Raw genomic sequence first — 13,688 nt, forward strand, 5'->3', positions numbered from 1 at the left:
AAACATTTTTCGGTTCATTTTTGTACAACATAGTTTCTGTTTTTAATAATTTATGCTAATTTGGTTTTAATGAAATATTCCCGTTGTAAATAAGACCGACTGCAAAGCTGCTGTTCTTAAGCACTTTTTGAATTCGTGAATGTGTTAATACGATTAATTAAAAACTTGTTCAATTTTAACGAAAATTTAATAATAATGTTATTAAGGATATTAAAGTTTTCGTTTTGTTATCACTTTAAAAATAAAATCTTCAGCGAAAATCAAGAGATTCGGCTTCAATGCGACCGTATATTACAAAGGGATAGGACGAAAGAACGCAAAAGAACAAGAGATTGCAAATTCAACAAAAAAAGGAAGCAGAATACCATGTAAAGGACACCAAATAAAATGCTCAAATTTGATGCAATTTTTACACCATATATTTTTTTTCACTTCTTGAGCAAAAATTGCTTGTGAAATAGTTGTAACTAATATGAAAGTTATAATTAAATTTATTTTTGTAATATTGCTTATTAGGAACTGTTTTCTTAAATTTTGAATAGTATGAAAATAAACAATAAGTTCAACAATAAGTTTATTCTCAAAATTTATTATTTGATTAACTAGTAACGATTATAAAGTCGTCATTTAAGTTATTGTCCTTATTTTATTTTTTATTTACCATCATATTCAAATATATTCTCTGTATTTAATACTAATTTTAAAATTGGCTTGAATGTGTTAATACGATTAGTTAAAACCCTGTCGAATTTAAACGAAAATTTAATAATGAAATTATTAAAATGATGTAACTAAATGCTATTTCTTACTAATTTTCGCCCTATTCGTATATCTAAATTTAAAACAGCATTTCTAGTTACAAAACCTGCACCTCTTTTTTTTTATTGGAAAATTACCATATGTTATACTCCGATATGTTATGGTTCCTTTTTTTACACATGCAAATTGAGTCCTATAAATATATACATATATCTTATAATATGAAATGCGATTTCTTTTCCAACATCACTTAGAAATTGTCCTTATTCAGATAATTATTGTGTATATTAGGATGGATCGTCCATAGTATTCTCTCCAGATAGTGAGTGAGAGTATTTAAATGCTTAAAGACTATTTTACTTTCTGATATCAAGATTCGCTGATTAAATTCTAAATCTCTAAAGTTTATTTCTAGGCAAAGTGAGTGAGTAAACAAATAATAATTAGTAAAATCTTTTGGCAAACGACCATTCTTTTTTTTGTTAGTGTTGATCACATGTCTTCTGGATCATGGTCTTCACGTATGCAGAAGAGGCACTTCTCGAGGTTGGTCACCTTGTGGGGAATGATGTTGTGGAAGTCCCTGAGTTCGTCTGCAGGGAACCAGGAAGGTTCCTCGTCTGGCAGCAGACGAATGCCGCAAGCACGGAGCAATGCTACCAACGGAATCCATATAGCAGCCATTAGTATCAACAATGCAATCACGAAGTGACACCAGCCAGGCCATTCTTTCCCCACTGTTGTTGCCTGCAAATAAGATTTGGAAGATCATTTTCACCAAAAGTAAAAATTAAATGCCTTCCCCCCCATTTAAGCCTGCAAATACGATTTAGAAAATAACCACTTTCCTCCACCCCTAAAAACTGTGACGTAAACCCCGTCCAATCTTCAAAAAACTTCCTACTCGAATATCTCATTCATCGAATAAAGGTTACGAGAGTTGTTTTTTAAGTAAGAACCGTTTGAAAATAAAAACCAAACAAGAGAAAATTTTTTAGAAGCAAATTTATTCTCAGATTCTACATACGTTTCTCTTTTTTCAGCATAGTTGCCAAGTTTGTTTAAATACATATCATACCTTACAACTACATTTAGAATACCCTCTTCATACAAATTTGCCACCTGCTCTGTTAAGCAAGAGGTCGCGGCAATTTTCACGTATTTCTCATCGTTGTAATGATTGCCGCCAAAATGATGCTTGAAATATCGGAAAATCACTCAGCGCAAGATCTGGGCTGTAAGGAGGGGAGGTCCGAAACTTCCCAACCAAAAGAGTCCAATAAAGTTCGGAACTGAGATGCAGAGAGACTCATTGTCATAGAATAACAAAACTCCCAGTCAGCATTTTAGGGAATTTTGCTACTTCACAAATTGTAGCTTCACGAATCTGTTAGTGAATGCATGCAGCAGACAGATTTTATGCCGACTTAAAACGCATCACCGGCAGCATCTCGTGCGTACCGGACTTTTTGTTAAATTTGAACATTTTAAAGACACAGAGCTGACCGTAGAGTTTATCTACATAGCTGCAACTGAGCACAGTTGTTCCCAAGGAATGCCGGGGCACGACACAAGCACTCGTTGAGACGCACGCATCCTCTACTAGTGTACATTCCCTTTTCCCTTTGTATCGTTTTGAAAAAATTGCAACTCGCAATAATAATAAAAAAAATAATAATATTTTTGTGGTAGTCTGTTATGGGTCAAAAAGGTTAAGACCCCATATAACTTCGCTAACTTATGTGGTCTCGCGTTATCGTCCATCAAAATAAACTCAGGGTCAACTGTACCCCTGAGAAAAGCGAATATAGGGCTCCAAGACCGCATCCCTATACCTCACACCAGTCACAGATCCTTTTTCAAAAACATGGAAAGTTATGCGACTATCTAACATGATGCCTGCCCAGACCATTAAACCTGATCCGCCGTAGTCGTCGATTTTGCGGATATTGGATTGTAGGTGGCGGGTCCCTGGGTCTCTCCATATGAACGTACGGCGAGAATCGGTGTTTAGGCTGAACTGGAACTCATCAGTGAAGAGAACGGTCACCCTTGGATCGATACTCCAATCTCTATGTTCTGTGCACCATGCTGAACGGACTCTCCTGTTCACGGAAGAGAGCGGGACGCACACAGCAGGTCTTCTTGCAAACAACGCTCTCTCATGAAGTCGTTTGGACACAGTCACCCTTGATACCCGAGTTTCTGTGGCTGCATACAAGTCAAGAGAGAGCTGAATAGCTTTTCTGTTACGCCTCGCTATAGTGGACAAATGGTGATCTTCTCTGGCCATCGTGGCTCTCGGACGACCTTGGGCAGGTTTTCTTTTGATGGATCCGGTATCCTGGAACTGTTTCCATAAGTTACATACGACGCTGGGTGTTAAATTGAACTCTCTACAAATCTAGATCTGAGATTGGTCTGCTTCTAGCCTCCCCACAATTCAACGCCTCATTCCACCAACTAAAAGTTGGTGGTTACTCATTTTAACTGTTACAATTTGAATTTAATCAAATGCTGCAAAATAACACCATGAAATTCGCGCCGAAGGTGTGGTAGCGAAAGAAGTGAGTCTTAACTTACTCGCACCACTTATAAGGCCTGTTTCTCTACTGGCTCCGCCTACTCACGTGTACGCTTACGCACACGTATGACGTACAAGATTTGCATTTTTGTCTAAAAGCAGCGGTTTTACATTCAGTTCAATTCTTTTCATGAAATTCGATAAATTATGCGCAAATTCTCTTAATTTATTTCACCAGTGTAATTGTCGTTGGACACTCGAACACGCAACGCAACTATCTCTCTTTTCGACAGCACTTCACGACTTTACATCGTTCCCCACGACGTTCCGTTCACGACTTTGATTCGACCAGCAAATCGCTTGAGTCTACAAATCGCTTGAGGTTCGAACTGCATTGGTAAGGCGAGTTCACTCATTACCACGAGGCCTTTTAGTCTGGTGAAATGCTCATGACTGATAACGATTCAGACTCAGTGTCGGATTAACCATTAGGCCATGACCTGGGGTCCCCATGATTAGGGGCCCCTTAAAATGGATTTTTTGAGAATAAATTTCAAAAAATTAATAAAAACAATGATTTAGAAAAAAAATCAATTTCAAGTATATATGTTATGATTATAGAATGTTATGATTATTTTTTAGTTCTAATTTAACAAAATAAAGTAAAATTCAATTTATTATTATTTATTATTATTTTAAATATGCTTTCATAAATGAAAAGATAGATAAATACTTTTATATTTGAATAAATAAAAAATATACGGGAAAAAAAATTTAATGTTAGAGCCTCAAAAATTTGAATGGCCTAGGGCCCAGCGTACGCTTAGTGCGGCACTGTTCTGACTTATCGTTCATTGGTCGGGAGTGTACAATATTTTACACTATAGTTATTGCATTTCTTGCTATGACCATGGAAGTCCTAGGTTCGAATCCTGTTTGCAACCCCACGAATTCTCTCTCGTCCCCTCCATAACGGTAATACAAATACTTGCAAAAGTTTAAAATATTCTCAAACTTTACTAACTTATTTTGTGAGTTTCTTTTCGATTTTTCGTATAATGAGTTGTGGATCTTGTATTTCAATAGAATGTGACTTACGGTTTCCTTATCCCATGCTTCGTATCCACTTCCTTCAGAGGCTATCTTTACAAATGAACAACAGAGGATGGTGATCATAGTAGCCGGAGCTACGTACCTCCAACAGAACAACCAGTAATAGCTAGGACGCCGTCCGGTCATCAACTCGATGTCATCGCTGAACCTATAAGGATCACCTGGATATTAGAGAGGTCTTTTAGGTAACATGCTCATGTACGTAAGATCTGCGAGGAAACACAAAACAATTTAGGTTTTCTACACAGTTTGAGCAGAACCAAAGTACTGGAGCATGTGGAATAGTATGTGAGTGTGCTAAATCTTTATCTGTTCGGGGTAAGAAACACTGCTATAACCCACAACACATACGTGTGCTGAAAATGTTAGTTATGAGAAGTTCTATGAGTTCTATGGTGCAGGGTGTATAGTTTGTCTACGGTAAAAACTCCATCTGCCACAAAATCTGAGACCGACTGCTGCTATGGAAACAAGAATAGCGCATTTCTGGGACGGTAGCCTTTCTTCACTCTAACACAATAGACCAGAGAAAAAGATTACCTTTCTCTAGCTGATCCGAGCCAAAACTTGTCTCTAACAGTGACCCCTACTTTAAATAGTTATATCTCGTTACCATAATTATCGCCACGGGTCCAGGCGAATAGCTGGGGGAGTTCTTACTTTAGACAAACTATAATGGATGGTTGACTGAATGTAAACAATAACAAATTTCCTAAAACCGGAAGAAATTTAGAAAACTTCCACTGTTATGCTCACGAGGCGATGCGTTAATAGGCTTAACATTCTAAGAACTTTTATTATTGTGATTTGTGTCTAAATTTACGCGTAATTTTACCATTTACGAGAGTTTTCTGTAATTTATAAATTCTAACAGGCCAAGAGCAAAAAACAAATTTTTACGAAATTAATACCACTGGATAAAGATAGTGTAAAGGTTAGCCATGTTTTGAGGGTTATCGCTTATTTGGCTATATTTGTGTAAAATAACGCTGTTTGCTATTTTTTCGGTAGCATCATAGCAGGCTTGCGGAGTCTTTCGAATTCCTTTGTTGTTAGTGTCGTTGAAAATTAGATTGAAGGAACGCGTTATATTGTAAACACTACAACTATAATAATATTGGATGCTGTGTGTTTTGAAGCTTAGGCATAAAAATGAGTCGGAAGTAGTAAACCGGAAGTCTTGCGACGAATTTTATCCCCTAGCCCCATTTGCGCTTAGCTCTACACGGTCAACCAATAGGATTTGAAATTACCTTCTGAGTCCGTAGACGTAGGATATGGCAATGCATTCAAAGAGGGCGACTATGAGGAGAGGAAAGTTTCCACTGAAGTTGTCGAATAAGGTAAAGACATAATTACCACCACCCTGAGCAAATATCAAAGACAGGAAGAAACACAGAAGACAAGTTACGCCTGCAATAATAATTACTCATTAACAAGCAACAAACAAATTCTAAGAAAAGGTCACTTAATCTCTAAGTTAATATCACTATTTGCAATAATTCAGAGGTTAATGAGGTTTTAGAAAAAAATTAAGTTAAAAAGTTTTGGTGGCTGTATACGTGCTGTATGCAAATAAAAAAAGATATCACGTTAAATAACTTTTTTTATGATGATCTTTCACGAACTAAGTGCAAATCGTTATGCTGACCTTAAATATGTCAATTAGTTTTTGCTAACTATATAGTTAGGGAATCAGACTTACTTTGAATAAGCGTACCTATTTTAGAAGGATTTGAGTTTCGTTGCAAACAAAATATGGTCCCAATAGTTTAGTTAGGAGGCTTTTAATCCAAACGACACTTTATGCGTACTTTGCTACACTGCGAGAAGATTTTATATTTATTATTTTATTTAATAGGAATCAAAATTTTTTTGAATTGTAAGGTGTAGGTAAATTTTAAGTTCATTCAAGCTTTGTAATTTTAAATGACGACACACAAAATTTGTGCGAAATCGGTCAATTAGTATTGGAGAATTAAAGGTTTAATATTACAGTTTTTTTGAAATATTATAATTCCAGAAACTTTCAGTCCGATTTTGTTCAAATTTTGAACGTCGTTAATTAAAATTGCATAGTTCAAAATGATATGAATGTCTCACAAATATAGTTTTTTTTTTAATTTTATAAAATGAATAAACAATACATAATTATTAAAATTATTTTTATATGAAAATTATCTTTTGACTCAATTAACTTCATCAATTCCAGAGATATGGCAAATGCGCAAAAAGTGAAACTAACATTAAGGGACTCAAACTTTAAACCGCTTTTTTGACTGAACCATTGGGATTACATTTCCCAGATTGCGGCTACCCACAATGTTTTCATAGTTGAAAGTTCAAATCTGTCGAGAAAAAAAATATTAAAAAAAAAAGTTTTTGTGTGTCTGAAACTTGAATAGTTAGCACGTTTAATCCATTCGGAATCGGCAGATGGAGAAAGAAACGTTTCACCAGACCAACTAACTCCCTCCGACGTGCTAATAAGAGAATATCATATTAAGATGACGTCAGTGTGATCTTGGCATCATCATAAGAAGCAAAGTGACAGTTTTAATGTGTTTGAAATGTGTTTTTAATGTGTTTTTAATGTGTTTGAAATACAAGACGAAACTAATGTACTTCCTCTACTATTGGCGATTGACTATTGGCGATCGAAATGGGCTACAGGTGGCGTAGAGTAGAACCAAAACCTCCTAGAAAGAACAGGCCTCAGCACGGGTTACCATAAATATCCCTTAGTAGTCCAAACGTAATGACATATTTTGTATTTTCAACCACTGCGCAGCTTAGTACCCCTAACGTAATGACATTTTTCGTCTACTGCACAGTTAACTTCGTCACATCGGACTACTAAATTGATCCGTGCTGAGGCCTTTCTACTGCTAGGAGGTGTTGGTAGAATTCTCTACCTATGGAACACTTCGCATTAGCGTGTGGAGAGTCGTAGGAGATGGAACTCTTGATTTTCAAATAGATTAAAAAACTTTAAGCTAGGAAACTATATGGAACTGAAAACTATAGTTCAAAAAGAAAACGTCGTGGAAGTTTTAAAAAAGTGTTTCTGACAATTAAATACGATAAATATTAAGAAAGGGGAAAATAACAGAGTACATTCCTATACAACTGAGAAGAGGGGGAGAGAGAAGGGTCAAGACATTGGAACCGGTGTTCTCCCCAGATGGCGGATTCACACGCTAATGATGAAATCGTGCGAAATGTTGCCATAGGTAAAGAGTTGTACTTTGTGCCACTTCTAGCCGATTTCGATCGATCACCAATAGACCAACCATAAAAGAAATTTCTTTCTTCTCAATCCCAGTAGCTGAGGGTATAGAGGTGGGTTCAAACCTTAGAGAAGAGATTTACTAATATCTCCTCTAAGGTTCAAACCTGTTTCAAGAATATTCTCTCTGCTGTGCCCCCTGAATGTTGTTTTCCGTTTATACACGGGGACAAGTTAACGTTATGCCTATGAAAGCAAGCCTTCTTTGGCTTAAGTCAGAAAATCCCATTTCATACAGCTGTGAAGGAAGAATATATGTGACTTCAAAGTTACAACTTTGAAGCATTAAGATTGGAACTTTTATAAAGGTGATGATTGTTCCAATACCAGTGAGTATTTCTTTTCGAACGTTGGGAAAGAGTTTCATGTCGACTATAGAGGTTATGACTCCTTCTAAGGTGCCGAACTGAGAGTCTATTCCGAGGGTGAAGAGCATCAGGAAGAAGAGGACAGACCAGAAGGGCGCTCCTGGGAATTGGTTGATAGCTTCCGTGAAAGCAATAAATGCGAGACCCGTTCCGGACGCACTCTGAAATAAAAAGAATAGATTAGCAATAGGCTGACGTAAGGGGAGGAGGAGAAATGTTAAAATGCTTACAGATTGACACAAAAACCTTTTAACAGTATAGTGAGCAAAAAAATAAACGCCCGAAATAATTTTTGATATGATGATCAGATTTTCACGTACTAAGCCAAGAAAAAAATTTAAATAATAATAATAATTTTGATTTACGGAGATGACCTCGAATACGCCAATTAATTAGAGCAGACGATTTATTTTAAACATAAATTTTTTTTAAAAAAATTCGATTTCTTAGAACTATTCAATTGATTTCATTTGATTATTTTTATTTTGCCTTATAAAATTACATTCTTCAAAATGATATAAAAATTGTATACCTTAAGGTATTAAATTTTTTTCGACTATTTTATACATATAAAAATGAATGTCTTTTTTTAGAGAAGGAACACCCAAAACACATCGGAAAAATATTTGTAAATAAACAGAAAAAAATATGTATCTTCGTATCAGAGTTAAAACCTAATGCCTGCGAAATCATTCAATTGAATTTAATGATTTAATATGAAAGGTCTATTTAAACTTTACATACATTCCATACTTTTCTGAGTCATATTACTTCAAACATTAAAACATGTACGAAGTATACATAAACACATAATGTTATACCATTAGGTGCAGAATAAATACAGAAATATATACTATTCTATAAAGAAGAAGAATATTCGATAACAATTACAATTCTGCACTCTCTGAGATCACATTTATTCATTGGAATGAAGTAAGCAATGAAGAATGAAATAACTTCCCTTTAATTTATAATGAATTGAAGACAAATCAAATGTATTTACCTTAATACACACATCTTTAACAGTATGCGATCACGAAATCGGAAGGTATCGGTTGCAAGTTTGTTGATTATGGAAAGGGAAAAATTACTGAGAAATTGTTCTTCAAATGTTGGAAGCATTCTGTTTCCAAATGTTTTACCAATGTTCTGGACCGTCTTTTAAGTTCTTCTGCGTTTTCCTTAAGGAAATTTTGCTTCTTATTTGGTGCTAAAAAAAAGCGTTCTTCTCTACCATTGCTTCTAATGGAACTAAATGAAAACTTAGTAAATAAAAACCTGAATAGAAAGTCACAGCTAGAAGGCGTATTCAAGCGTTACGATTGCGAATGTAAGATAAATTCAATGATTATTACTTGGTAGCATGCGTTTTCTGCATCACCAAATTTATAATTTGTCTGATACCTCGCGCTTTTATTTTATTTATATTAATTCCTTTAAACGTATTTCTAAAACATTACTTATTTAAAGTCAACGGTAATGGAATAGAAAAAAAATTATGCATTAAAAAGCAAAATTAAGGGGAAAGTGGTACTAATTCGTTTAGGAGAAGCATAAGAATCGACGCCAGTAAGGCTTATTTACGCCAATGATGCTCAGTTAATTAAGGTAATACATGCATATTGAAATAAAGGAACTAAGCTATGTATTAGAAAACAAAAGTAATGGAGAAAAGGTATTTATTTGTCTAGAAGAACCGTAAATCGTCATACTATCATTGACTGCAATGATGCCTAATTAATGTAGGCAATATGTACTAATTGAAACAATAAAAAGTAACTTCTGAACTAAAAAGCAAAAATTAGGAAAGAGATACTTATTCGCATTTTGGGTAACCGTGAAAAATCTGACACTAATGCTCAATTAATACGGATAATGGGTATTAATTGAAATAAAATAAAATAAGACATGTGTTAGAAAGCTAAGCTCATGGAAGAAAGATTAATAGAGAATTCATTTAAGTAAACCTTAAAAAATCGCCATTCACAGCTAACGCTTCATTCATATGTATCACTGACGGTAATATGTACTACTGCTATTATGGTTATTGGCGAATTGGTCTAGATAAGAATTCCACAACGGGTTTTCAGCAGTTTCAGAATATATTTTTTTTTCTCCAGTGGTAGCTAAAATAGTGTATTAATATTTTAATGAATTAGAATTAAAATAACTTTTTTCATCACAACTTATAAATATTTTAACGGCAAATTAAAGGTCAGATAGAGAAACGGTCAAGCTCCAAAATCCTTATACAGTTCTAATGTTTTTTTTTTTTAATTTTATTTTTTTTTTTAAATTTGACTTTAGCTGGCTGACACTGACGAATACGTATAAACTCAAATGTTGAAGGGTTATTAATAAATACCAAATATACTGATATAGGTATAAATGTTACACTTATATGTTTGGAGATTATTAAAACTGCACCATTACTAAGTAGCTTTAAGAGCTATACTTTGGAATTAAATGTTGTACGGCTCCTCAAAAGGGATATGTACCTGAGAAAAATCACTTAAAAGTGGTAAATTTTAGCTACCATGAATTAGCCGCGAGCAATAGCATCATGCCAAATGCATTTTATCTTTATTCCAATGGTATAAATTATAAACAACGAGCTTTTCTTACTTCAATAACGCAAAGCCACCGAAGATTACAACATATAATATTAAATAAAAATAAATAAAATTATTTCAGCTGTATTAAATGAAAAACTTAGTGGAAGAGCTAGGTAGTGACATTTTCAGAACGAAAGAAGTTGTATCCGAATTATTTTATTACCAATTTTTTAGAAGGTGGGACTAATGATTCTTTGCTTTATTTGATTTACCACTGTCTGATTTGAAATAAAAATCATGCAAGCATACTAAAATTTAATATGGATTAGTTACGTTAAGATAAAAGTGAAAGCAAAAACAGTTCTGTCACATTAAACATACCCACATTGACGCAACCACTTTATGTTATTTTATCTAATTCATTAATTCCCTTAAAAATGTCGCTCACCTGGTTCTTCCATCAAGCTCTTTAATTGTGTCGGTATATGCCTGCTTCCAGTTTTGAGCATGATTGCGTTGTGTTTCTCAGTAGGGGAGAGTGGGGTCAATTGTAACAGGGTACGATTGTAACAGAGCAAATATTTCGATTGTCGGGTTCTAGATTTGGTTCCTAGGTGGCGCACAAGGTGTATTTAATAAATCTACATGTACACCCCTGCTGGCAACCATTTTTATGTACTTTTGAAAGATTTACACCACAAAAGATATTTTCATGCTACGTAAGTACTTTTTTCGGTATTAGAATATTACATTGTAACAAAGTAATTTTGTTTAAACAAATAAAAATTATTAACCGAATATGTAAGTGGACATCTTTATTAACATTTCAAAAAAAAAAGATTAGTTTTGCTAATTAACTAGCATTGTTTTTAACAAATGAAGCTGAATTTGCGTCTTGGGGACAATAGTAACAATAAGTAAAGGGATGATTGTAACAGCTGAAAATAAATACTCTTATGTTTGCAAACCATTACTTAACTCTTTAAGACCAACCAATAGTATCCTATATCATTTATGTTATGTTGCATGTGCATTATTTTATTTGTCACCTTTCACAGCATAAATTAAAATTTTTAACCCCTTAAAGTTATAAGTTTAACCCTTTAGGTCTCTGATCACTATTATTTTTACTCCTAAAATATCACTACTATTTTGATCAATTAAAATATGTATCACAACTATGATAATATGTATAATTAACTATGTTTTAGTTGAATTATGGACTGTTACAATTGACCCCGTAAGTGGGGACAATTGTAACAAGTGCGCGACTGTCAAAAATTGTTAATAACTAATATAATAACATTTAAAATAAGGTATTTATTTATTTTTTCTAGTAGAGGATAGTCTACTTTACTTATCTGTCAATTAATACTAATAATATATTGGATTTTTTTGTTAGTTAAAAATAGTTAAGTAAAAAATGTTACAATTGACCCCACTCTCCCCTACTGACTAACTGATACTTATATTTCTTTTTATAACCCCATGCAAAGAATGGGTATTCAGCTTGTTAATAAATAAAATAGTAATAAAAATAATAAATAATTATTAAATATTAATTTTTGTTTAGAATTATATATGAATATAATGAATTTTATAATTATGAGTGAAAATTTTTCAATACACACCCAAATCTTGCGAAATTTAACTTAAATAGTCCAAAAAATTTTGATCACTCTCCTGATTAAAATATTGGAACCATATTTCCCAGATTATATATTTTGCAGGTCAGAAATCCGGATCCCTCGAAAAAAAAGGAATGTTTATTCAGAGAAAGTACATTTTTGTGTCTGGTTTCGTAACTTAAAATAGTATCTGCACCTATTAATTAACATATTTGAGGTCATGTCCTTCGAACCATTAAGACTGAGTCTCAGTACGTTCGTTTATTTATTTATTTATTTTTTTGCGAACTGTAAATTTTTGTAGAAATATGAAAGTACTCCATAACAAAGTGAACTACTTTTGAGCGTTTGACGTAACTAAGAAACGACCCTGGTTTCTGATCTACATTAAGCCGAATATTGTAATAAAAATTTGCGGCTATTGAGTCTTCACATTTGTTTTGGCAAATGATGATGGCGAGGTCTTCGTTTTGTTTATCATTATGACGGTTACATAAGAAGAAACTATAAATCGTGAGAAATCTTTTATTGCAAATTCCTTCTCACTTGCATAAGTAGGTAGCTATTGGCGACGGCCTGGGAAACATCAATAGGAAAACAGACCATCACAATTTCGATCCTCTGCAGAGGGGATTTCATTCTCGAAGCCACTTCCTCAGTTTAGACATAAATCTGAAGGCGAAAAAATTTTTTCTCCAGATCTCTGTACCCATGGTACTACTCAGAGACCAAACATAGGATTTTCGATACCACAGTTCACATATATCACGTGTACTTGCTGAGTCTTAGCGGAATCGAGAATCGAACCCCAGCCCCTTCCGACCGGATACCGATTCTCCAACCACTGGGCAACCACGGCATCACTTACATAAGCAATTTAAAATTTAAAGTATAGAAAAGTTGCTGTTGTTGTAGCTCATTTGCGTCGCACTAGATCTGCTTAATGGGTTATTGGCGACGGTCTAGGAAACAACACTGAGGATGATCCGAAGACATGCCATCACAGTTTTGATCCTCTGCTTTGGTAGCCCGAGAACCTGCGTGTAAAATTGAGCTTTTTTACGGTAGAATAGCGTAACGAGGAACGATACCGTGTACCCTCTGTCCCTACGCCGTCTGATCAAACTGGTCACCTACCCGCTTACTGACCGCAGCCAGTGGTGTTTGACTTCACTGTTCTACTTCGAACTGTGTCTTTACGATCAGTTATTTTTCAGATTATTATTATTCAGTCAGATTTATTGCGGGACTTAACGAAAAAGAAAATCATTTGCGATCTAATTTTTTAATATTTATAAAGTTACTTTAACGTTGCATTGTTTGGGCTGTTATGAAAAAATTGAGAATGATTCGTTGATTTTCTTTGTGATATCCCTGTAGGTAAAAAAATCTCGCTTAGTCAGTGAACTTTTATAACGGGCAAATACCTTCAATGCGTATACGTATATATAT

The 13,688-nt window shown here is 34.3% G+C and overlaps 1 protein-coding gene across 1 annotated transcript in view; it reads right to left on the minus strand.

Moving 5' to 3' along the window:
• Positions 1-644: 644 nt before the first annotated feature.
• Positions 645-13,688, minus strand: part of LOC107445214 (sodium-dependent neutral amino acid transporter B(0)AT3) — a 44,955-nt gene continuing 31,911 nt past the window's right edge. The window contains exons 7-10 of the mRNA XM_016059563.3: positions 8,013-8,214; positions 5,650-5,809; positions 4,382-4,544; positions 645-1,506 (exon numbers count right to left, since the gene is read on the minus strand). Coding sequence (XP_015915049.1) covers positions 1,252-1,506; positions 4,382-4,544; positions 5,650-5,809; positions 8,013-8,214 — 780 coding nt within the window. The 3' untranslated portion in view covers positions 645-1,251. The remainder of the gene's footprint in view (positions 1,507-4,381; positions 4,545-5,649; positions 5,810-8,012; positions 8,215-13,688) is intronic.

The sequence above is a fragment of the Parasteatoda tepidariorum genome, chromosome 8 (genome assembly GCF_043381705.1).
Source record: "Parasteatoda tepidariorum isolate YZ-2023 chromosome 8, CAS_Ptep_4.0, whole genome shotgun sequence".
Classification (NCBI taxonomy): Eukaryota; Metazoa; Arthropoda; class Arachnida; order Araneae; family Theridiidae; genus Parasteatoda; species Parasteatoda tepidariorum.